Source organism: Mobula birostris, chromosome 5 (genome assembly GCF_030028105.1).
Source record: "Mobula birostris isolate sMobBir1 chromosome 5, sMobBir1.hap1, whole genome shotgun sequence".
In the NCBI taxonomy this organism is placed as follows: domain Eukaryota; kingdom Metazoa; phylum Chordata; class Chondrichthyes; order Myliobatiformes; family Myliobatidae; genus Mobula; species Mobula birostris.
The window spans coordinates 61,430,053-61,455,874 of NC_092374.1; the positions used below are offsets into that span (position 1 = coordinate 61,430,053).

The following is a 25,822-nucleotide window of genomic DNA, read 5'->3' on the forward strand; positions in this document are numbered from 1 at the left end:
GGATGTGGAAGCCATAGAAAGGGTGCAGAGGAGATTTACAAGGATGTTGCCTGGATTGGGGAGCATGCCTTATGAGAATAGGTTGAGTGAACTCGGCCTTTTCTCCTTGGAACGACGGGGGATGAGAGGTGACCTGATAGAGGTGTATAAGATGATGAGAGGCATTGATCGTGTGGATAGTCAGAGGCTTTTTCCCAGGGCTGAAATGGTTGCCACAAGAGGACACAGGTTTAAGCTGCTGGGGAGTAGGTACAGAGGAGATGTCAGGGGTAAGTTTTTTTACTCAGAGAGTGGCGAGTACGTGGAATGGGCTGCCGGCAACGGTGGTGGAGGCAGAAACCACAGGGTTTTTTAAGAGACATTTAGATAGGTACATGGAGCTTAGTTAAATAGAGGGCTATAGGTAATTAATGGCTCCATCTGTCTAAGTAGACAATGGATGCACCCTTTGGGGCACTGAGTTGGGTGATGAATTTGGAGATCCTGGGCTACCCAGACATCAAGCTCCCCCTCTTGGCCTCGCGGATGTGGGCCAAAGGAATACGAAGTAGTACATTTGGCATCAGCTTGGCCGCAGGTGCTGCCGGGAGGTGACATGATACATCATCCAACCGCCTTAGGGGCTCCACTCCGGATTTGTGTAGGGTTTACTCCTTAGCCTTCTGTTCTCCCGAAGATACCCACAAGGCAGTGGGATCCGTAACCCTGGATAGGGGCTCATACCAACTACTGTCAGCCGGAGCCAACTGAGTCCAGGACTCATGTAAGGCAGGGTCATCATGCCCTGTAGTAGTGACATATGGAGCCACTACCCACTACCCTTAGGTATAGGTAAGCCTAGTAATTTCTAAGGTAGGGACATGTTCGGCACAACTTTGCAGGCCGAAGGGCCTGTATTGTGCTGTAGGTTTTCTATGTTTTTTAAGGTGAAGACTGTCAGATATTTGACTATATAGAAGTCAAGAGGTATGAGGACAGAACAACAAAGTGTTGTTGATTGGGTAGACTCAGCTGTGAACCACCACCAGTTTCATCCTGCTGTTATAATTCTCTTGAATGGAACTCCTAGTCTATAAAGATGAACTCTTGATCTCCCAATCCACCTAGTCATTGCTCTTGCACTTGTTTACCTACACAGAATTCCCTCTGCAATTCTCTCTGTTACTATTTTCCCTTGGTTCGGCATGGACTAGAAGGGCCGAAGGACCTGTTTCTGTGCTGTACTTTACTATGACTATGTATTGCTGTATGGATGGCATGGCGTGCAAAACCTTTTCACAGAATATCAGAATAGGTGACAATATTAAACCAATTGTCAAACAACGATCCTCAAGCAACCGCGGCCCCACCTGCGCTGGCTTCCTAGACCGGGTCAGCGCCTGCAGCGGACGGGGACTGACTGCCCGAGAGGAATGAGGCGCCGGGTCCTCCGGGCGCCAGGGGGCGCCGGACGGCCGCTCAGCGGTCAGAGGTCACGCCGATTCACGTGTGGCTGAGGGCCGGTGGCCGATCGGACGAGCTGTGCGTAGGTGACTGTTGTTGGCAGCGGGAGGGTGGGGGGGATGGGATGGGATGGCTGAGGGGGGAGCTGTCGATCGGTTGTCTTTGCATGTCGGTGCCGTCTGGTTTGTGGGCCTGGAATCGAGGGCGGTGGGTGGACAGCAGACCTCCGTCCCTCTCCGGTCCTGGATCTCCTCCTCTGGCCCTGGATTGCCACTTCGCCCCCCACCAACGGCCCTGGTTCTTCCCCTCCCTTCCGGCCGTGGATCTCCTCCACTGTCCCCCTCTCCCCGCTTTCTAGCCCTAAAAAAACCCCTTCTGTAGTTCCATCCACACAGCTCTACTCGCCCTCCGTATAACTACTTGTGTTCCTCTATCCAGTCAGCCTGCTTCTGCAACACTGGCTGTCCTTGTCGCGGTTCTGTTCCTCCAAGTACCAAAGCGCGGTTCCAGTCATCTGACCGCCCCCCTCCCCAATATAATCATCCTCCTCCCTCTCCGGCAACAAGCCGCATCAGCATCATTCCCTGATACCCAGGCCAACCTGGGGACAGTTCGTTCAGGGAAGTCGGTGGAGCAGTTTAAAATTGTGCTGCTGATTTAGGGCAGGAGCTATAGAAGCAGCACCAAGTCATCTTGCACAAACTTAAGCTCTTGAATCGGCCTATATGTTTCATTTCACTCTCACCTGCCCAAGGTGTTGCCTTCTGTGTCCCTGATATTGCTGGAGTCCCTTTAAAAGTTTCAGCAGACAAGTAGGTTATCAAGTGGCCCATTATATCAGTGAGATATGAGACCACACCTGCAGCAAGAAGGAGGTGTTCCTCTTCCTTAGCATGTTTTATCTACCAAGTATATATTCCTTTTGACAAGCACGAGCCCATGAATTGGATGTGGCAAGATTCCTAAACTACATGGTCCATGAGAGTTGAGTCATATTCATTGGGAAATTCTCATTCAGAAATTAGATAAATGCTTGAAGAGAAAGTTTGCTGTGCTGTGGGGAAATGGGATACACTTTGGTCAGTTTTTTTTAAGAGACAGAAAACACACAATTCTGTGCTTCAGAATTCTTTAAAGAAAATTTAGTCAAAGTTGGCCATTTGTTCTATAATGCCTGTGCTGCCTCTTTAATAGTTTTGCTGCTTGCTTAGATATGATTCTGGTTTGTTTGATCACTGGATAGTGATTGCATTGATCAATTAACATTTTCCCTGTTTGTTTTGTGATGCCTTCATAGCATCTGCTATGCGTAATCTGAAATTACTGCAAAGCCTGCACTGCAGCAAATGGCAGGGCTTGGGAATTCCTCAGTGTCTGACCATTCGTATGGATACAAGAACAGTGCTGGTGGGATCGAACTTGGGAATCACAGAACTTGACCCACACACAGAACAGGTATAAATTAGTTTTAATGCTTATAGATTCTAGTTCAGCAATTCACTCCCTTTTAGTACCCATTCTTAACAGAAAAAATGCATTTAAGATGCTGTATTGATGGTGATAACTGTTTCTCAGATCCAGACATACCTTCAATAGGTACAAGTTAATGAACTGATGTTAATTTAGTTATTTATAAGTCCAGCAAGTTAATGATAAGCAATGTTAACAATAATAAGGAAATCTAAAACCTGCTTTGTATGGTCTTGCATTTATAAACTGCATTTCATAATCTCAAGACTTTTTAAACCATGATTATGGCTGAACTATGGTCACTGTTGTAACATGGGTAACACAATAACCGGCTTCCATAGTAATTGCTCCCAAACAGATGCAAGATATAGAACCAGATTGTCTGTTTTCCAGTGATGTTTACATGATAAATTTTTGTCATAGTGAGTCATTTTTTGAAGTGTACACTAATCTTTAACACTGGTCTGAGAGGGTGTTAATTAGTTTAATGTTTCGCCTAAAATATTAGTTCCAACAATGCAACATCCATTGGTACAGAATTGGATTAAATGTTAAGGTTTGAAATGGGAGTCAAAACCACCCCCCCCCCAAGTTAAGGTGTTACTTCTGAACCAGATCTGAATGAACTTAGAAGGTGTTTTCTTATTATTGGACACATCCAAAAAAAGATAATTGTCTCAGCTGTGGTTCAATGGTTGTACCCTTACATGAATCAATGAATTTCAGGTTCCAGTCCTATTTTAGAGCCTTACTGACCATCTCTCCCACAATCTCGGTTGATAATCTAGTACTAAAGTATTGGAGGTGCCACATTCATGTGAAATTTAATTTTAATGAGATATTTTTCCTGCTTTCCTAACCTAGCTTAGTTTTTGCTAAATATGGAGTTTCCAATAAAAAAGAAATAAACTGCATTATGATTTCTTAGCACTACTTTGAAGAAGTTCTCCCTGATGTCTTGAGAATATTTATCCCTCATTAGCACTGTGAAAAAAAAAACTTCTAGCAGTTATCACGTTGCTTATTGTGGAATCTTGATCTGTACTGATTGATTATGATGTTTCCAATAGTACAGTTTTTAAGTACAGTGGATTCTGGTTAATTGGCCTATCAGTTAATTGAGGCAGCTGCTTATTTGGGCCAAATCTTAAAGAACAAAAATGAAATGAGAAAATAGCCAGGATTCCCTTCATATTTGGGACTCTTTGCCACTCAATTAGGGCAGGAGAGTGTTGCCAAACAGTTTCTAAGTAACATCAGACACGTGAACTTTGTGGTCAATTAGACACTGCACCGTGCTTGGAGTGAACAGTGTTTAAATAGCATCAGTTGCATGTGTTTGTGTTAAAAATGAGTGATTTTTGTCACTGATAGAGGGCAAGAAATAAGCAGCAAAACAAGTCAGAACTGTTTTGCTCACTGCAGTTTGAAGCATTCAGGCTTGGCGATGCCAGAAATGACTGCGATTGAAAATGAAATTATTTCACTACTTCAACAAGTTAAGAACTATGAAGAATGTGTAGTTATCAACAGTCATCTTGAATGTTACAGTGAAAGTGAAGATTTGAAGGATGAAATCGTCAAATGGATTGTTTGAGGCTGCCTCATGAAGCAGGCATGAGATGCCAGCTCTAGGTGTCTGTTGATTTTGTTTAGTTACAGCCAATCAAATGCACATGGCAGCACAATTGCTGCATTGGTGATTATTAGGAAGTATTACACAGTTTTATGGTACTGTAGTAGTATTGATAGGGTTCTAATTTATTCTGTATTTTGTTTAAGTACATAACTTGTTACTCAGTTTGTCTTTTTTAAATGCCTTTTTAACTATTTCCATGACATTCTCTAATTGGGACAGCTGCTTAATTCGGCCAAAATGTACTGGTCCCCATGTGTCCCAACTAATGGGAATCCACTGTATTTATAAAGTGTAATATGAGCAAAAAAATGGCACGTGGAGTTTAAATTGGCCAAATGTGAGATGTACATTGGGAGATCAAACGTGATGGGATAGTACATTGTTAATGGCAAGACCGTCAACATTGTTGATTCATAGAGGGATCTTAGGGTCCAAGTCCATAGCTCCCTGAAAGTGGCTGCACAAATTGATACAGTTGTAAAGAAGATGTATGACGTGCTTCTCGTTATTACTCAAGGTACTGAGTTCAAGAATCTGTAAGTTAATTTTGCAACTTTAAAAAAACTCTAGTTCAACCTCATCTGGAATATAGCATTCAATTATTGTTGCTACATTTATCGAAAGGAAGCAGAGAGAGAGCAGAAGAGGTTTATCAAGATGCTGCCTGAATTCGTTCAAAGTAAATTTATTATCTAAGTACAACTCTGAGGCTCATTTTCTTGCAGGCATACTCAGTAAGTCCAAGAATCATACGATAGTTAATGAAAGACCATTACATGTGCTGGCAGGTATACTCTAGAAAATAAATATTAGTATTTCTCGCTTCTGGAACTATAGGGGTTTCTCTGCTGTGGCACGGAGCTTCATATTCTTCTGATTTATTTTATATTAAGTCATACATAGCACTACCTTTTGATAAATAAGGACTCCTGCAAAAGAGGAACATCTGCTGCCCTCCTAGTGTCCAATTTATAGATTTCAGTGCATGGTGTTTGGCTCCCAGTAACTGAACCATTTTAATCCAGTTTGTCTTTGATAAGGTTATTCACAGATTGTTGTATGATGTTCTTTTCCAGGTGGTCAATAAGGTGTCTTTGGTTGAAGAAGCATATCTCCCTGAAGATGGCTCTGGGTGTGTTGTTGGTATTGAGGATCTGCCAGATCAGGAATTGGTGTGCGTTGCCACTGCATCTGGAGATGTTATACTTTATAATTCAAGCACAAATCAGGTAAAACATGAAGTATGATATTTTTGTTTTAAGTGGAGGGAGTAGTAGTTTTCCCTTGGCATGTACTGTACTTACTAAATGCACTTTTTGCATGCACTCAGAAACCTCATTCTCATTAGTTGATTACATCCTCTGAGGTATTTTATTGTAATTGGGGGCAAAAGCTGCTTCCTCAGCAGGAAACAGCTAACACAGGATACAGGTTTCCCCCGCCATCTGAAGGCAGAGTGTTCCTATGAAATGGTTCGTAAGCCGAAATGTTGTAAAGCGAAGAAGCAATTACTATTTATTTATATGGGAAATTTTTGTGAGCGTTCGCAGTCCCAAAAGTAACCTACCAAATCATTCCAAATAACACACAAAACCTAAAATAACAATAACATATAGTAAAAACAGGAATGATATGATAAATACACAGCCTATATAAAGTAGAAATACTTTTCCACAATCATTACTGAACTGTTCTCCGTAGCGAAAATCTCACGCAAGCGCCGTCGGCAGAAAATCTTACGCCAGCACTATTGGCAAAAACACGGCACAAGCACTCTCCAGTAACCTTTAAACTATGAAGCTGCCAAATCATACCAAATAACACAAAAATACACAGCTGATATAAAGTAGAAATAATGTATGTACAGTGTAGTTTTACTTACTGGAATTGGTTCAGCACCGATCACACTGATGATGGTGTGTTAGACTGAGTCGTCACAGGTTGAGGCAGTGCAGTAGCCCCCACCCTCCAGGCCGCCAACCGATACCGATCCGCGAAGCATGCAGGGGTGCAGCGGTAGCCGGGAGGCATACAGCACATCTTTAGGAAAAAAGCCGAAACAAACATGCTAATTAATTAGGTGCTGCCTGGCACGTAATTGTCGGCCCAGATCAGTGCCGATTTCCAATCACGTCATCCCTGATCTGGGCCGACAATTACGTGTTGGGCGGCACCTAATTAATTAATTAATTAATCTGCAAATCGGTATCTGTCCGTGGCCTGAGGGTTGGGGTGGTGGGACACTGGGGTGTCGCCTTGTCATCGTCTGCTTCCATTAGGGCAGGCAGGTCATCTTCTATCTCTGCCCGCCTTGATGTCAAAGGTCAAAGTTCGTCATCTGCTGTGGCTGATGTGGAAGGCTTGCTTCACTGCTGAGCCTCGCGCATTCTTCTATCATACAGTTCTTTGTAAGGATTCAAACCATCTTGCAAATATCCCGTAAACCTACGTACCCTTTCAAAATTAAAGTCATACTTTATCATTGCAGCCAAAATCTCATGCAGTTGCTTCATGTTCATTTCGCTACTGCATTGGGTTTCGATTGTTATCCTTTTTTCTTCCAATTGCATCAGCTCTTCATCTATCAGATCTTGGTCATGGGATGCCGAAACCTCTTCAACATCATCTTCGTCAGCTTCCACAAGCCAAACTCACTTTGTCCTTACTTCATTCACCACGATCGAAACACTTAATTATGTCTAGTTTTACGCTAAGTGTAAAACATTTACGAGCTCTTTTAGGCTTTTCTGATATCATAGAACTCATCTTGCAAACAAACGACTGCTCACAGGCATGTGTTAAAGCAGTGCCGGCAAGATTGCAGTTCCGAATCTGGGAAGAGCGGCTGCTCGGGGCTTTTATCGCGCGCTGCTTTTTTTCGTAACAGTGAAAACACCTTCTGAAAGCGAAAACAGGGTACTAATGTAGGTCTTTCGTAACAGGTTTCATAAAGCGAACATTCGAAAAGCAGGGGACACCTTTAATGCCTTGCATTTTATACGTGTTTTCAATGTACAACTTGCTTCAGCCAAGCAGTACCAGACAAAATTTGACACTGAACCAAAGTAAAATTAGTAAGGGAACATTAGAATGGTTAATGGTTTTAAATAGTACCCCAGAGGAGGAGGAAAGAATGAAAAGAACTGTTGAGTGAAATAGATATCATTTTAAGGAGTGGATGTTGCATCTGCTATTAGTGGATGAAATTGTAAGACGCTTGCGAAGCCAGAATTAGCAGATGTAAACATACCAGAGGATAATAGTTTGAGGAGATTAGAAACATGAGAACAGGCAAGTAGGTATATAGTGTGGGTGTATTCTAAGATGAGAGTAGCACACAAAATGATAATGGAAGTCTGTGAACTTCAGGAAATTGGAAGAGAATAACAAGCTTTGAGCTCATAATCAAAGAGTCCAGTAACAAGAAGTTAGCTTGTGATGCTCCTGATTTCGGATTAGTGTGGATCTTAAAGAGGAGAAACATAAGGAATACAGATGTGGCTTGCATGTATTAACAAAACTGTTTTTCCTTAATTTTGAGTTTCTGTAAATTTTTCTAGCTGGAATGCGTTGGCAGTGTCGACAGCGGACTAAGTGGGATGAGCTGGAGTCCAGACCAGGAATTGGTTGTACTTACCACACGTACGTGCAGGTCAATTTTTTTAAATTTAACATTTAATAAAGAGCAGGCAATCTCCCTTACTATCCTACTAGGTCAATATATGTGTCTTGTGTTTCTGTGATATCATACTGGAGGAACATTGTATCATTTCTTAATGCATACATTACTAAGTGACAATAAAAGAGGACTGCGTGTCCCCATAATCTAATCTAATCTATTATGTCTTCAAAAGCCTGTTTGTAGAGCCTAAGCAATGCAATAACTTTGTAGAATATAGCAAAATTTTCTATTAAACAACAAGAGATAATTAAGCAAAATTTGTTTCCCAATTATGTTTTCTATTAGGACATGTGTCCCAAAGCTTAGTCAAAGCAATAGTTTTTAGCAGTGATGGTAGAGTACTGAGAATTAGAAATGAGTGAGAGGCCACCACTGGAACAGTATGGGCATCTTAGACATTGCAAGGCTGTGAAAGGAATGTGACAGGATCAAAGTCAGTCAAATTTATTGTTTAAATGCACAAGTATATGTATGCAAAGGGTCAAAGAAAACTACTTGCAGCAGCTTTACAGGCACATGGCATCATATATGCATCTTTCATAAACAACATGTAAATTTATCATCAGTTTTCACCAGAAAACACAATTGGAACAAAAAAGCATTAGGGTATAATGGTCATAGTGTTGCTAAACTATAGCAATTAGCAATATGTTAATTTGTTTAAACATTGAATTGTTGAAGGGAATTGTTCTTAAACTTGATGGTATGGGACTTCAGGCATCTGTACTTCCAGCCGCGTGCCGTGGGAATTATGCAGTGAACACACAGACACAAAAGGCTTCACCTGTCCTGATTTAGTGGCATGGAGTAGTGGCAAAGTTTGGAGATTTTAATTTCTCAAAGAAGATGCATAAATGATAGAATATACCAATTCATTTGTTTTCTTTTATGAGTTGTTTTGGTAGTTAACAATCCTTATTAAAAAAACAACACTATATTGGATAAGCTAATGAAATTAAAGACGGGAACCAGAACCCAGTGGCCAATGTTCAACAGTTTTAATGGAAGTGGTTGCAGTGATTATAGGCACGTAATGCTATTACAGTGCCAGCAACCCATGTTTGATTCCACCACTTTCTATAAGGAGTCTGTATGTTCTGTCCGTGACCACGTGTGTTTCCTCCAAGGGCTCCAGCTTCCTTCAATGTTCCAAAGACTTATGGCTTTGTAGGTTAGTTGGTCACCTGAGTGTAATTGAGCAACATGGTTTGTTCACCCAGAAGACCCTGTTACAGAGTTGTATCTATAAACAAATAAAACATAATTGGTTGTAGTTTTCAGAGCTCACCAAATTGCAGGAATGTTCCAAGAGATTAGAAAATGACAAGCATGAAACCCTTATTCAAGACCGGGGGGAGTAAAAAGGTGGGAAGCTGCAGGCAGTTATCTTAACATCTCCACAACTTCCACCATCTTCAACGGGATCCCTCCCCACTCATCTCCTTCCTGGCACTTGCCCTGGAAGTGGGACAAGTGCTACACCTGCTGGTTCACCTCCTCCCTCACCTCCATTCAGGGCTTCAAACAGTCCTTCGCGGTGAGGCAACACTTGGCCTGCAAGTCTGTCGAGGTTATCTACTGTATCTGGTGCTCCTGATGCGGCCTCCTCAACCTCTGTGAGACCTGACGGAGACTGGGGGACTGCTTTGTGAGCACCTTCGCTCTGTCTGCAACAAGCAATATTTCCTGGAGGTCAATTATTTTAATTCCTATCCCCATTCCTGTTCTGACCTGTTAGTCCATGGCCTCCTGTTCTGCCGTGATGATGACGTTCTTAGGTTGGAGGAGCAACACCTTATATTCCAAATGAGAAAATCTGCAGATGCTAGAAATCCAAGCAACACACACAAAACGCTGGAGGAACTCAGCACGTCAGGCAGCATCTATGGAAAAGAGTGCAGTTGATGTTTTGGACTGAGACCCTTCATTAGAAACTCATACTCCATCTGGGTAGCCTCTAGCCTGATGTCATGAACACTGATTTCTCTAACTTCCGTTAATTTCCATTCCTTCTCCCCTAATCCCTCTTCCATTCCCCATTCTGGCTTCCTTCTCACCTCTTCTCCTCACCTATCAATCACCTCCCCCAATACCCCTCCTTCCCTTTTCTCCCATGGTCCATTCTCCTATCAAATTACTTCTTCAGCCCTTTACCTCTTCCACCTATTACCTCCCTGCTTCTCACTTCAGCCCCCCACCCCACCCACCTACCTTTCTATTCACCTAGTTTCACCTATCACTCTCTTTATTCTCCTTCCTCTCCCCCCACCCCACCATTTTACTATTGTCTTCTTCTCCCTTCCTTTCCAGTCCTGATAAAGGGTCTTAGCTCAAAACATCAGCTGTTTCTTCCTTTCCATAGGTGATGTCTGACCTACTGAGTTCCTCTAGCATTTTATATGTGTTATCTTAACATCTGTTGTTGAGAAAATGCTTGGTTCTACAATCAAAGAAGAAATAGCTAGTCATTGAGAAAAGCTCAATGCAAGCAAACCAAGTCTGTGGTTTTTTTGACAAAATTGATGGATGACTTTGAGGATATAACATGCAGAGTTATACAAGTCAGGTTATCATATAAAAGGCAGTCAGAATAAATTGAACAGTTTCAATCTGGAAGGACACTTGTCACAAGATCAGTCCTTGGCAGTCAGTTATTTACTATTTTAATGACTTGGAGGAGAGGCCAGCATGCGAGGTATCTAAGTTTGTTGATGCCATTAAAAATAGATGGGAAAACTTCTCTGATGAGAAGGTTTAGACTTTGCAACAGGATATAGGTAGGTCAGGTGTTTGGGGGAAAACATATTTAATGTTGGTAAAGGTCATGCAATTTACTCGGTAAAATCAAGAGGGAGACCATTTCTAAATGAAGGAACACTGCATCTAGGTGAAATGCTTTTTTTTTTGCATTAAAAAAAACAAATTTGACCTGTAGATGCAACAAGTTATTAAAGTAAGTGGCATATTTGTTTTTTCTTGGTAGTTAGAGTTTAAAAATCAAATATTTTTGCAGTTGAACAGAATGTTGGTGAAATCAAGCACCTGGGATGAGAGGATTGTCCTATCGCAAAAACCTAAAATATTAGTATTGTTCCGTTTGGCATATAGAATAAAACATAGAATGATACAGCACAGTTCAGGCCCTTGTTGTGCTGACCTTTTAACCTACTCAAAGATCAGTGTAGCCCAGTGTTTCCCAAACTTTTTTTTAGGATACTGGCCTCTTGGTTCCTAGATCACATCCCCAGCACCACCTCTCTCTTTCCAGCAATTGGATAAAAACTATACAAATGTTTGAGTTACAAGCACACTGAAAAAATAAGAATTGCAAATCCAATGACAAATTTGCAGTGACAAATAATTGCAAAAATTATTGAAATATATATAAAGTTACAAATAAATTAAATTTATTTTTTTATTTAATTACAGTAGAAACTACTTTCATGAACAACTTTAGACCATATGTACATTGGTTCATCCGTTATGTGCTGTGTTGTACGTTGTGGGCGATCATGGTCTTTCTATGACCATGATTGTTCTTGGCAATTTTTTCTATAGACGTAGTATGCCATTGCCTTCTTCTGGACAAGGTCTTTACTAGGTGGGTGACCCCAACCATTATCAGTACTTGTTAGAGATTGTCTCCTTGGCATCAGTGGTCACATAACCAGGACTTGTGATTATACACCAGCTGCTCATACAACCATCCACCACCTGCTCTCATGGCTTCACGTGACCCTGATCGGGAGTGGACGGGGTAAGCATCTGCTACATCTTGCCCAAGGCCTTGATGGTGGAGTTTGTTATAGAAATGTCCGTTATAACCGACACTTGTACCCGGCTGGAACTTGAGAAAAATTTATTCATTACTTCATTGCTTCTTCACCTTTCAATGAGATGAATGGGCTTGGTGCAGTGATATCAGCTTCTCAACATCAGGCTGAATGTCATTCAGGAGTCTCAGATCCCACATTCAGTAATTTACAGTCTGTTGCTTTGAAAGAAGTTGGGCGACTGAACTGAAACTGCAGTTCACTAAATACGTATGATGATGGAAAGGACATTTTGAACTTTTTCCACAGTGCAGAATAGCATTCAGAGGCTTCTTTCTGCAACCAGAAGTCTTGATGTGATTTTTTTTTTTTTTGGAACATCAGATTCAACTCGAAGTCATTTTGTAGCAAAATCAGTTCATCCTTCATCCTTCCTGTTAATTTCTCATTATAAGTGTTCAGGAATGGATTTATTACCCAATCTGGGATTTGGAGTGAGAGAAGATCCTGAAATCACTCTTTACATTTCTTTTTGCAGCTCTTCCAGGTATTTCATCTATTATTTTTTCTTTCTCTTCCAACTCAGGCTTGGAAATTGGAAAAGATCGAAACAGCCAATGTTGCACTTAAATAGGGTTAACTTGGACAGAAAAATACGGAGATGACTGATTTGATTTTGATAAAATTCACTTCATTTCCTTGCAATTGAAGATTTGTTTCATTAAACTTTGCAAATGATTCTGACAAAGAAGCAGTGTCATGCCTAATATTCTTGAGTTGACCACTAAATGAAGTATTTGAGTCTTCAAAGAATATGATTACAGTTTCTCGGGCAATTTCCTTTTAAGAGCCATCTGACTTCTGTGTGCAAAAGCAAGCATTCAAACTTCATCATTCTCAATACAAAGCTCTTGAAAAAGCTGAGAATTGAGGAATGTGGAACTTGATTTTGTTTACACTGTGATACAGTATTTAATAATTTGTACAAAGATCATTTTGACTTATTGCAACAAGATGTTATCTGTGGATTACACAGTGAATGGTTAATATGTTAGGTACAGCTTTGTCAAGAAAGTATTAAACCCATATTGGCATCCTGTCATTAATAGTGCCCCATCTGTTGGTGAGTGGAATGTCCTTCTCTTTGAAAATCGCTCAACATCCTGAAATATTGACTTCCCCTCTGTACCTTTTTCTAGTCTCCCTGCAAATATCAACTCTTCAACTGTGCTTTTATCTTTTATGAAATGAATATAACCAAGAGGCAAAGATTCGTTGACTGGCAAAGTTGACTTATCCAACTTCAGAGCAAGTTCTGTTGTCCTAAGTATGTTGCACAGTGCGTCTTCCACATTCTCAAGATATTTCATTGATTTGTCTTTGAACAGAGTTGTAGCTGAGTGAAATCACTTTAGTTATTTGGTGTAGTGAGTTGTGCAAAACTGTACTTAGAACTTCCCTTGCCACTGGCAGAATCAGTCCTTCTCCAATTGTATGGGGCTTTCCAGATTTGGCAGTGAGCAATGAAGCATGCAAATTATCACTGTTTTGTGAAATGCTGACAAATATGCTTTGAAGTGTTTTCTGTTTCTGAAAGTTTTCATAAAGTGACTGAAAGTAAGCCTAATTCTTATTTGTCTTATCAGAGTGTATTCTCCTCAAATGTTCAAGGAGCCTGTATGGTTTTATTACCTCATTTGCAGGGAAAAATTTCACACAACAGACATATTGGTTGCTTGGTGCTGATATAATTCCATATTTCAGATACTCCAGAGACTCCATTTTGTAGCGAATGGAGTGAGATGTGTTTTTCACCGCGACTCTACTTTTTATATCTTACATTCCACTGACAGATCCTTTCTAAGTTGAAGATTCAATATTTTTGTTGAAGGATTTATGATTTAACTACAATGGCAGGAAGTTGATCCGGTATTGAATTGAGAGACGGCAAGATCCTTCCCGAAACGGAACAGTGGGAACAAACAAGGAAATCGGAGGAACTTTCTACTTTAGAAAGAATATTCTCTTCAATACAAGATAGGAAACTTGAATTTGGATTGCTTAATACTAAGATTGATAAACTGATGGATGCTGACAGAAAGCTTGAAAAATCCATCTTTACTGTTCAAGAATCTTTGAAGAATTTGGATTTTCAATTCCAGACGCTTAAACAGACTGCTCATCAAATTGGGAGGGAACAGGAGTCATTCAGGCAAACTATTAACGAGCAGGAATTGAAGATGTCATCTGTGGAAAAGAAACTTAATGAAGTTACTTTGGAATTATCAAGAACGAAGGGAAAAAAACGATTGATTTAGATAGCAGAATGCGCAGGAGGAACTTGTGTATATTGGGCTTGCCTGAAAATACTGAAACCGGTGACCTGTTAAAGCTCTTTTCAGATATGCTGTATTCACTTTTTAATGAGATTCTTGAAGCGAACCCTGTACTCGATACAGCTTTTCGAATCCCACGATCTAAGCCCTCACCCGAGCTACGTCCACGACCACTGGTACTAACCCTGCATTATTTTACAACCAAAGAAGCTATACTCCGAGAGGCAAGAAAAAGGGGTAAGCTAATCTACAATTCAACAGAAATTCGTATAGTGGAGGATTTTGCCCCGGAAATCTTTGCCAAAAGACGGAAATACCGGGGACTGATGGCTGAATTATATAAAATGAAATGTCGTCCGTTGCTTCGTTATCTGGCACATTTGATAATTTTTCCGCCTGACTCTCAGCCACGAAAGATTAACTCTCCAGAAGAAGGTTGGGAATTTATCAAGGGGCTTAAGTCTATGTTGAATGCAACTTAAATAGACAATCCTGAGCTGGGAGATGTTTATAGATGCCTTGAGGAAAGTCTGTTCTACGTTTTATGGATGTCCGTACAGGATTTGGCTGATTTTATTTTATTTTATTATTTGTTAACAGTTAGTATATATCTATAGTTGCTTTGAAGAAAGTCTGTTTCATATTTGATGGATGTCCGCACAGGACCTGGTTGATTTAATTTTTTTTCTTGCTTGCCTTAATATAGCTCTGGGTTTGAGATTTTTTTATGATTTGTAAGATTTTTAAAAAACTTCAGTTGTAATATATTATTTGCTTGGATTTATCCTTTTCTGAAAACATGATTAATATACTTTGGATGAATTTAAGATGGCCATCGCCAACTACGTTTTAACTATTGTTAGACATAACATTACAACATTTGAAATTTGTTCATTTCTTTTATTATGTCTACAATCGGTGGAGTAAACATATAACTTTGTTAATATAGCTGCAAAATGAAGATTGGGGTTAGGGTCATAAGTCAGCATGCGATCTTACTATTGGATCGCTTATCGGGCTTTGGGGAGAGGGGTGGGGCTATTAGAGTAGTTTTTTTCTCGTCTGGGCAGTTCTGAGAGGTTATATCTTGTATCAATCATGTCGTCACTTCTGGTCAAGTCAGTGCTTTTTTTTCTTTTGGATCTAGTTTGCGTTTGCGCAATAGCTTTCTTTATAAAATTTTAAATTAAATCTTAAACATGGATGTTAATAAAATTAATATAATTTCTTGGAATTTGAATGGCATGAATCATCCTATTAAGCGCAAAAAGATTTTTAAGAAATTAAAAACACTTCATGCGGATGTTATTTTCACGCAAGAAATTCGTATAGAGACAGGATGAAAGTGGCCTTTTTAAATTCTGGAAGGGACCTTTATATCATTCTTTATCAATAAATAAATCTAGAGGGGTATCTTTTTAACTCTTTAAAATCCCTTTTGTACATTTTAATACTGATTTGATTGGAAGATATTTATTTGTCACTGGTTTGCTATGTGGTCAAAAGGTGGATTTGTTGTGTGTTTACGCACCCAATTCAAACAGTCCTGAATTTTTTAAGAAACTTATTTTCCGCGCTCTCAAATCTAAATGAATGTAAGTTGGTTATGGGTGGTGACTTCAACTGTTGTCTCAACCCATTGATTGACAGGTCATCAACCAATCCGTTGCTTCCTAATAAAGCGGCGACTTGTATTAATTCTTTTCTATTAGAATATGGCTTGGTCGATATTTGGAGATATAGGAAGCCTAATGAGAATGATTTTTCTTTTTTTTTCACATGTACATCATAAATATTCAAGAATTGATTATTTTTTTCTAGATACATGATTGTTGTATTCCGTTGCCGACTGTGCGTATGACGTCATTGCATTGTCGGACCACGCACCCATGAAATTAACTTTGAGGCTTTCTGATAATATTTTGAAAATGTCACAGTGGAGACTGAATCCCATATTGTTACAAGACCCAACTTTTGTTAGTTTTATCAAGGGGCAAATTTCTTTATTTTTTGAAATTAATACAACTGAAGGTATGTCAAATTTGGTTATATGGGATATGATGAAGTCTTTTCTTAAGGGACAGATAATTTCATATTCAGCAGGTTTAAGGAGAAAAACCAAAGCAGAACTTTTAGTGATTACTAATAAAATTAAAGAGATAGATAAAGCGTGTTCAGTAAGACCTAGTGAAGATCTATATAAGGAAAGAGTTGAACTCCAAACACAGCATGATCTGCTTTTGACCTTCCCCATTGAGCAGCAACTTTTAAAATCCAAAAGTCAATTTTATATACATGGTGATAAATCAGGTAAATTGCTGGCTGGTCAGCTGAAGGCAAATATGGTCAGAAGACAGATTTTGAAAATATGTAGACCAGATAGAACTGAAACATTAGACCTTCATGAAATTAATAAGATATTTGTGGATTTCTATTCTAATCTTTATAAATCTGGATTTTCTGATAATACTATCTTTATGAATAGATTTTTGCAAAAATTAAATATACCTAAAATTTCTATTCACGATATTAACACATTAGATGCACCTATTAAACAAGAGGATATAGTTAGGGCTATATCCTCTATGCAACTAGGGAAAGCTCCGGGACCATATGGATATACAGTGGAATTTTATAAGACTTTTACTGAAATGCTTACATCACATCCATGTCAAACTTTCACTGATTCTATATCCTCTGGGAACCTCCTAAAAACTTTTTATGAGGCATCAATCTTACTGATCCCTAAAAAAGGGAAATATCTATCTGAATGTGCCTCCTATAGACCAATTTCTTTATTGAATGTGGACTTTAAAATTCTCTCTAAGGTTCTGGCTAATAGGCCTGAGAATATTTTACCTACTGTTATTTCAAATGATCAAACTGGATTTATTAAAAATAGGTACTTATTTTAATATTCAAAGATCGTTAAATATTATTTATTCTCCCTCAGTTAAAGAATCTGAATGTATTGTCTCTCTTGATGCAGAGAAAGCCTTTGATAGGGTGGAATGGTGCTATTTATTTCAGGTTTTGGAGAGATTTAATTTTGGTCCGGGATTTATCTCCTGGATCTATTTGATCTATCAAGCCCCGATGGCTGTGGTTATAACTAACAACCAAAAATCTCCTTATTTTAAGTTGTATAGAGGAACCCATCAGGGTTGTCTTCTTAAGTTCTTTATTATTTTTATTTGGCTTTAGAACCACTTGCAATTGCTCTTAGGGATTCCAACTCTCTTTAGGGTATTAAGAGAGGGGATAAAGTACCAAAGGTTTCGTTGTATGCAGATGATATATTAGTTTACATTTCAGGCCCTAGGAAATCTATCCCTTCTATGTTACCCATATTTACTGAATTTAGTACTTTCTCTGGATATAAGTTAAATTTACATAAAAGTGTATTATTTCCTATTAATAACTATTTGGATCAATATGATCTAATACCTTTTAATATTGCTAAAAATTATCTTACCTATCTTGGTATTAAAATTACTAAAAATTTTAAAGATATATATATCTATAATTTTCTTCCTTTAATTGAATATACACAACAAAGCTTCCAAATGATCACCTATGAGGTTGTCATTAATTGGTCGAATAAATGCGATAAAAATGACAATTTTATCGAAATTCTTTATACACGTTTCAAGCTGTTCCATTCTTTGTCCCAAAAACGTTTTTTGATAGAATAGATTCTATGATCTTATCATATATCTGAAATAATAAAAGCTCCAGAGTGAGAAAACCTTTATTGCAAAAATTAAAAAAAGATGGTGGCTTGGCCTTACCAAACTTTAGACCCTATTACTGGGCAATCAATATTGGTTATATTACTTCTTGGATTCACTGTATAGATAACCAGGGCTGTCCTTCATGGGTGGACTTGGAGGAGAACTCGGTAAAGGGGTTCTCCTGGGCTTCTTTGCTGGGAGCTCCTCTTCTCTTTTTGTTTTCTAAGATTGGTAGAAAAGATCTTAGTCCCATGTTAGACATACATTAAAAATTTAGTTTCAGTTTCGCAGATCTTTTCACTTAAATAACTTTGTTCTTTCTAGTAGTATCCATTTTAATTATTTTTTTAAACCATCAATTTTAGACGAGGCCTTTTTAACATGGAAAACTAAGGGAATAATAACTTTTCTAGATTTGTTTTTAGAGGATTGTTTAATGTCTTTTTCTCAGCAATGGACAAATATGATTTATCTAATGCACAATTTTTTTAGATAGTTACAAGTTAGGAATTTTTTTTACGTGATTTGTTACCGAATTACCCGTTTGCTCATTTACTGAATATGACAGATGTTATCTTTCAGCTTAAACCATTCCAAAAAGGTTTGATAGCCATCGTATATAAACGGCTATTGAATTTACGAATGATGTCTAATAATAAGGTTAAACGTGCTTGGGAATTGGAACTTCAAGAACCATTTTCAGATAATCAATGGAATAAAGTTTGTCATTTAGTTAATAATTCATCTACTTATGCCCATCACTCCTTGATTCACTTCAAGGTAGTGCACAGGGTGCATATGTCAAAAGATAAACTAGCGCATATTTTTTCTAATATATATCTGACTTGTGATAGATGCAACACTGAGGTGGCCACTTTAACTCACATGTTTTGGTCCTGCATAAAGTTAAATAACTTTTGGAGAGATGTTTTTAGAACGTTATCAAAAGTCATAGGTCTAGACCTACAGCCTAATTCACTTAACGGCGATCTTTGGGGTTATTCCAATGGAAGCAGGAAACGTTCCTGCTTCCGCTCAACGCATGATAGCTTTCTCAACTTTATTGGCTAGGAGAGCTATTCTATTATACTGGAAGGATCCCAACCCACCTACTGTATTTTTTTTTGGCTCTCCTCCTCTATGTCTTGTTTAAGTTTGGAGAAAATAGGAAGTCGGATGTTTGATACATCTTTTAAATTTGAGCAAACTGGGTGACCTTTTATTCAATATTTTCATATCTAATTCTTACTACTTTTATAGTTAATTATTCTTCTTTTCTCCACGAATTTTTAGATTTGATCAGAAAGATTTTCCCTTTTTTTTTAATTGTATCCTCAAAATGGACTGCCCAGTCCCCTTTTTTTTTTGTTTTAGGTTAGCTTAGTGGGTTTTTTTACCTCTCTCAATAATAGAAGATTTTGATTTTTTTTTCCATGAACTGTTAAGAGGCGAGGTGGTCCTCTTTTTATATTAGCTTAATACTATACATGATTTTGACAGCGTATACTCCTTTGTATTATTATTGAAATATGTATTTGAGATAACCTCTCTGGTTTGTATTTACCCTTATTCTTTTAAATCAATAAAAAAGGTTGAAAATCAGATACTCCACACTATACTGTCTACACAAACAAGAGAAAATCTACAGATGCTGGAAATCAAAACAACAGACACAAAATGCTGGAGAAACTCAGAAGGCCAGTCAGCATATATGGAAAAGAGTAAACAGTCGACGATTTGGGCCGAGACCCTTCATCAAAACTTGATACTGTCTACATTCTTTCATTTGGTCTGCTTCTGCCAATTTCATTGTCTATTAACGGCCACAGTCAATAACCTGTTATTTAAGTTCAACCTCAAGTGCTGTAGTCAATAAAAGGGAAAGTTATGATGTCAGCATTGCTCAGGGAAAACCTGATTGTCTGCCTGAAGGGGCATAAAGTGGGACGGTGATATATTGATTGAGCTGTGCAGTAGAGAAATGCAGTCAAGACCATTTGCAAGGGCAGGCTCTGAACTTTACCACATTTAATGCCCTATTCTAATTCACAGGAGTTACATCACTATGTGATTAGAGTATGGGAATTGTTTTTTTTTAAATTTTATTTTTATTTGGATAAGGAATTCACAAATATCATGTACTTTTTTCACACTTATAACCTTTTCCATTTTTTTATATGTATAAAACTACAATTATTTATACATTCTTAAGTACACATTGAGATGATATAAAAGGAAAATAAACATTTAAATAGATAATTATGTACTGTGGTAAATCTAACCTATTAGGCTAAGTAATGGAATTAGTTGTTAAGAAAAATGGTAATAATAGTTTCCATATAACCCTTCTGGACCATTTTCACTGGTCCAAAATGTTGTATATAAGCCTATGTATCAACCATTGTAGGTGTTTATATCCTAATTTGTTCATGCTTGCTCCTGCCCGCAGACATAATTATCTAATCCCTATGTACTTATTTACTTAATTTTTTCATTTTTTTAATCCCTTTCCCAAATCTTTCCCTTTACTTGTGTTAATTCTCTATTTTCCAAAAGAAAACAAAAAAAAAACAAACATTTAGACTAGGGGTGCTAACGTTAGCAATATTACTGTGTTGATGAGAAGAGCAGTATAAATCATTAGGAGAGTCATCTAAAGTCTGCTCGCATTGGGGTTATATATTCAATCCATTTATTCCAGATTTGATAAAATTTTTCTTTTTGAGTTCTCAGGGAGTAAGTCAACTTTTCCATTTTAAATATTTCCAAGATAATTTCGTACCAATCTTCTAATGTAGGCGGTATTGGATTTAGCCATTTTCTAGTAATTGATTTCTTACTTGCCGCTAAGAGGGCCTGCAGCAACTTTATATCTTCCTTCTGTTCAAGAAACAATACATGCCCCAAATAGAGCGTCTCAAAGTTCAGAGGTATCTGGGACCTAAGTACCTTAACTAATGTTCTATGAATACCTTCCCAAAATAGACTTAATTTAGGGCAATCCCAAAAAATATGAAAATGATTTGCCTCCTTGGAGCCGCACCTTCTGCAACACATCACATTTGTATCTTTATATTTTTCCTGATATGGGGTCTTGAAGTATCTTATAATGTTTTTCCAACAATGTTCTCTCCAAGTCAAAGAATTAGTCGAGGACCATTGAAAGCTGCAGATTTTCCCCCAAGCCTCCTCTGAAAGTACCAACCCCGCTTCTTTCTCCCACTTCTCTTTAATATACAGTGTATTTACATTTTTAGCATGGGAGAGTGCATTATATAATCGAGAAACTGATTTACTAGGTATTGAACTGCAAGCCGAATTCAGAATCTTGAAAAATTCTAATTTTACTGTTGATAGGTCTGTATATCTACAACTCTGGTTAACATAGTTTCGTACTTGAAGGTACCTGAAAAAGTCATTATGTTCTAGGCCATGTTTGTCCTGCAGGATTTGGAAACTTTGTAATACTCTTTTATCTATAAATGAGAGGTAGGTTGTAAGACCTTTCTTTATCCATAGCTCAAATCTTTTATCTCCTCTGTTGGGAAGGAATTCGGTATCATATGCACACCATCTAAAGAGTTTTAACATGTTATTAATTCCACATGAATTAACCACCTTCTGCCATACTTTTAATGTAAGATTTATCCAAGCGTTTTTAAATTTTTCCAACTGGGCCATCAATCCTTTGTCAGCTATTGAGGTCTGAAGAGGAAAACTGTCAACTAATCCAAATTCTATTTCCTTCCATCTAGCCTTATATTCCCTATTACACCAATATAACAGAGGGGTTATCTGTGAGGCATAAAAATAATTTCTCAGGCAAGGAAGAACCATACCTCCTCCTTCCTTCCCTAACTGTAAGGTGTTATATCGAATTCTAGGTTTCTTTCCTTGCCAAATGAAGCGGGAAATCCATTTGTCCCATTCCCTGAATTGATTATCATCCACCTCCACCGGTAAAGTACGGAAAAGATACAATAACCGAGGAAGAATATTCATTTTTATAGTATTTATCCTTGAATTTAAACTTAAAAAGGGGATAAGATTCCATCTATGCATATCTGCTTTTATCTCTGAGATTAATGGCCCATAATTTACCTGTGACAGTGTTGAAAGATCCTCCGGCAGGGTTATTCCTAAATATTTTAATAATTTAGCTTCCCACTTAAGATCATATGTATCCTGCAACTTTTTGGATGGTGTATAATTTAGGGACATAACCTGCGTTTTCTTTACATTTATTTTATAACCTGATATTTTCCCAAAGTCATCCAACAGTATAAACAATCCTAAAAATGATTTTTCTGGTTCACTCAGATAGACCAAAACATCATCTGCGAATAACGCCACTTTCTGTTCAATCCCTGCCACCTTGATACCTTTTACGATTTCGCTCTGTCTTATTAGTTGGGCAAGCGGTTCAATATATAGCGCAAAAAGGAGAGGAGAAATTGGGCATCCCTGTCTAGTGCCTGTCTCTAAGATGAAGGAGTCAGAGAGGTCCCCATTTATCTTAATTCGGGCTGTAGGGCTGTCATATAGAGTCTGAATTACTTTAATAAACTTTTCTTGAAAGCCGAATCTTCCTAACACTCTGTATAGGAATGCCCAACTAGCCGAATCAAAAGCTTTCTCAGCGTCCAATCCTACTACCATTGTCTCTGTCTCGTTCTTATTAACCTGTTCTAATATGTGCAGAGTTCTCCTTATGTTGTCCTGTGTTTGTCTTTGTTGAATAAATCCAGTCTGGTCTAAGTGGATAGGCCAGGTAAAAGCTTTTCCAATCTGCGTGCTAATATAGATGTAAATAGTTTGTAATCTAAATTAAGAACACTAATTGGCCAATAATTGCCACATTCTAGTTTATCTTTACCCTCTTTAGGAATAACTGAAATAATCGCTTCTCTCCAGGAAGGTGGAGTTTCTCCTCTCTGCAAGATCCAATTAAAGGTGTTAAGTAGTAATGGGGCTAACTGTGTCTTCAGAGACTTGTACCACCCTGAGGTAAACCCATCAGAACCCAGGGACTTTCCAGCCTTTAACCTAGAGATGGCCACCTTCAGTTCTTTGACAGTTACTGGTTCTAATAAACTTTCATTTTGTAAATCTGTAAGTTTAGGTAGATCTAAAAAATTCAATACACTGTCTATATAGGACTCATTGGGGGCCCGGGGTTGGGAGTACAGCTCTCGATAATATGTTTCAAAACTCTCTTGAATTTTCCCTATTGTACTCTCCACAAGCTTTGTCTTTGGATTCTTTATTTTATGAATTGTATTGTCTGCTTGTTGTTTTCGTAATTTATATGCTAATAATCTAGCTGATTTACCTCCTACTTCATAATTCTTTTGTCTCAGGTAAAGAAAATTTCTTTGAGTTTCCAACGTATAAATATCGTCAATTTCACTTTGCAATTTCCTAATTTTCTGTTTTCGATTTGAATTACTTTTGTTGCTATCTACAACTTGAAGTTGTTTTAATTTTCCTTGAAGGTCTGCTAATTTTTGTGCATTGATTTTTTTCATGTGAGTGGTAATGGAAATAATTTTCCCTCTCAGTACAGCTTTCAATGTATCCCGTAAGATCACTGGTGATGTTTCTCCCGTGTCATTAAGGTCTAGATATTCTTTGATTTCTCCCCTTAATCTCTCCATTACTTTCGGGTTATTGAGTATATGTGAGTTTAGCCTCCATAGTGTTTTCCTGATTTTCCTTTCCAGGATTAGAGACATAGAGACTGGGCTATGATCTGACAGATCAATTGTTGCAATATTACAGTTTTTTATCCTGAGTCTATCTGTATTAAAGATAAAGAAATAGTCTATCCTTGAATAGGCTGAATGAGGGAAACAGTAATATGTATAAACTTTACTAGTAGGGTGTAATTCCCTCCAGACATCTATAATTCCCAACTCCTCCATCAATGAATTCACTTCCCGAGTCAGAGGTTTATTCTGAGTAACTATTCTTGAAGCATCTAATATAGGATTTAATCTAATATTAAAATCCCCTCCACAAATTACTACCCCTTGAGAACTGACCATTAGGTCAAAAATGTGTCTATAAAATGACCATTCACAACCTGGAGGAGCATAAGCATTCAGCAATGTTACTTTTGTACCTTCTATTCTTCCTGTGATTTTTACAAACCGTCCTTCTTTGTCTCTAGTCTCTGAAATATGTTCATAATTAAGAGTACTTGATATTAAAGTAGCTACCCCTCTTTTGTGACTCAATTTATATGATGAATAAAATACATGCTTAAAGCCCATTCTTTTTAATTTTCCATGTTCAGATTGGCTCATATGTGTTTCCTGGAGGAAAGCTATTTGTGCCCTCTCTTTTTTTAATTTAGACATAATCTTATTTCTTTTAATTGGATTCAAAACCCCATTAACATTATAGGAAATTATTTTTACCAATTCAGTTTGCATTTTTCTCTAGTAGAAAAAAAAACACTCTCCTTTTCTAACCAAACAGTAAGCAATCCCTTCTCAACAGTAAACCAAGACATATAACCACACCCTAGACATTTTTGAACGTGCAACATTTGAAAATTTTTCCCGACTTCCCACAGTGAGGCCTGAGCACCGACCCGCCTCAGTTCAGAGGGGTAACCTCTATCTTCACCCTGTGTTAGAGAGCCCTCAGCAGTTTGAATAATCATAGAGAATTTTCTCCTATTTATGTCTCGACCATATTGCTATCATTCAAGTTATTCCATCTAGTTTATTTTCAGTTACCAGTTTTCATTTTACCTTTAAGTCTGATTTACTCTTTTCAGTCATTTCTCTTAATTAATCTGTGTTCTCTGTACATTCGCGTCTGAATATTTGCAGCTTTTCCTTGTAGTTTGACACTCTGGTTCGTGTGGAGCGTCCTCGCCCCACTAACTGCCACGACTTCTGCCGAATCCTCTCCAGTAGCGACTCCGGTTGGGTGATAACTTTAATAGGTAGTCCCCGGTCCGCCAGGTCCAACGTTGCCTCCTCCACCGTAGCGTAAGTTTTTGTCCCTTCGTCGTCAAAGACTCTCAGCCGAGCTGGATACAGGGCCTGGAATCTGATGTTGTTTTCCTTCAGGACTCTCCGTGTTTCCGTATATTCCTTCCGTCTGGCAAGAATCCCCGGTGCATAGTCGTGGTCTAAACTGATTTTACAGTTGTTCCATATGAAACCTTTCTTTTGCCATGCCCTTTTAAGCACCTCTTCCTTCGTTCTGTAACTGAGAAATCTGACCAGAATCGATCTGGGCTGGGCGCCTGCTGGAGGCTGTGGTGCCAACGCGCGGTGAGCTCTTTCTATCTGTAGGTCTTTTGAGGCTGGTATATCAAGGTTCTCTCTAAGTAGCTTCTCCACGAAGGGAATCATCAATCCGGGTTTACCTTCAGTTCCTTCGGGAACTCCGTAAATCCTCACATTTTCCCTTCTCGAGCGGCCTTCTTGATCTATTAGTTTCCACTGGAGCTGGTCTTGCAGCTTCAGCATTTCTGCTATCACCTCCTCTGCGTTTTGTAGCTTCTCTTCAATTCCAACAATCCTCGCTTCGGCTTCATCTATCCGCGAGTTAGTTTTTACTATTTCTCCTTTAATATCTTCCAGCTGTTTGCTGTTATCTTGTCGGAACTCGCGAATCTCTCCGAGAATCAAGGACAGAGTCACCGATTCCCCCTCATTATCTCCGTCCTGGCTTGCCGTGGGGGAGCTAGGCCCGTCGCCTTGCTGCGTCTCTTTATGTTTATC

At 38.5% G+C, this 25,822-nt stretch overlaps 1 protein-coding gene across 6 annotated transcripts in view; it reads left to right on the top strand.

The window, feature by feature from the left end:
- The first annotated feature begins 1,447 nt into the window (after positions 1 to 1,447).
- The window catches only part of elp1 (elongator acetyltransferase complex subunit 1), a 97,240-nt gene continuing 72,865 nt past the window's right edge, over positions 1,448 to 25,822 (top strand). For 2 of the 6 annotated variants that reach the window (XM_072258122.1, XM_072258127.1), the window contains exons 1-4: positions 1,480 to 1,525; positions 2,741 to 2,898; positions 5,629 to 5,781; positions 8,113 to 8,194. In XM_072258122.1, the coding sequence (XP_072114223.1) occupies positions 2,749 to 2,898; positions 5,629 to 5,781; positions 8,113 to 8,194 (385 nt within the window). In that variant the 5' untranslated portion in view covers positions 1,480 to 1,525; positions 2,741 to 2,748. Of the gene's footprint in view, positions 1,530 to 2,740; positions 2,899 to 5,628; positions 5,782 to 8,112; positions 8,205 to 25,822 lie in introns of those variants that run through there. The other 4 variants (XM_072258123.1, XM_072258124.1, XM_072258125.1 and 1 more) reach the window with 4 other exon arrangements.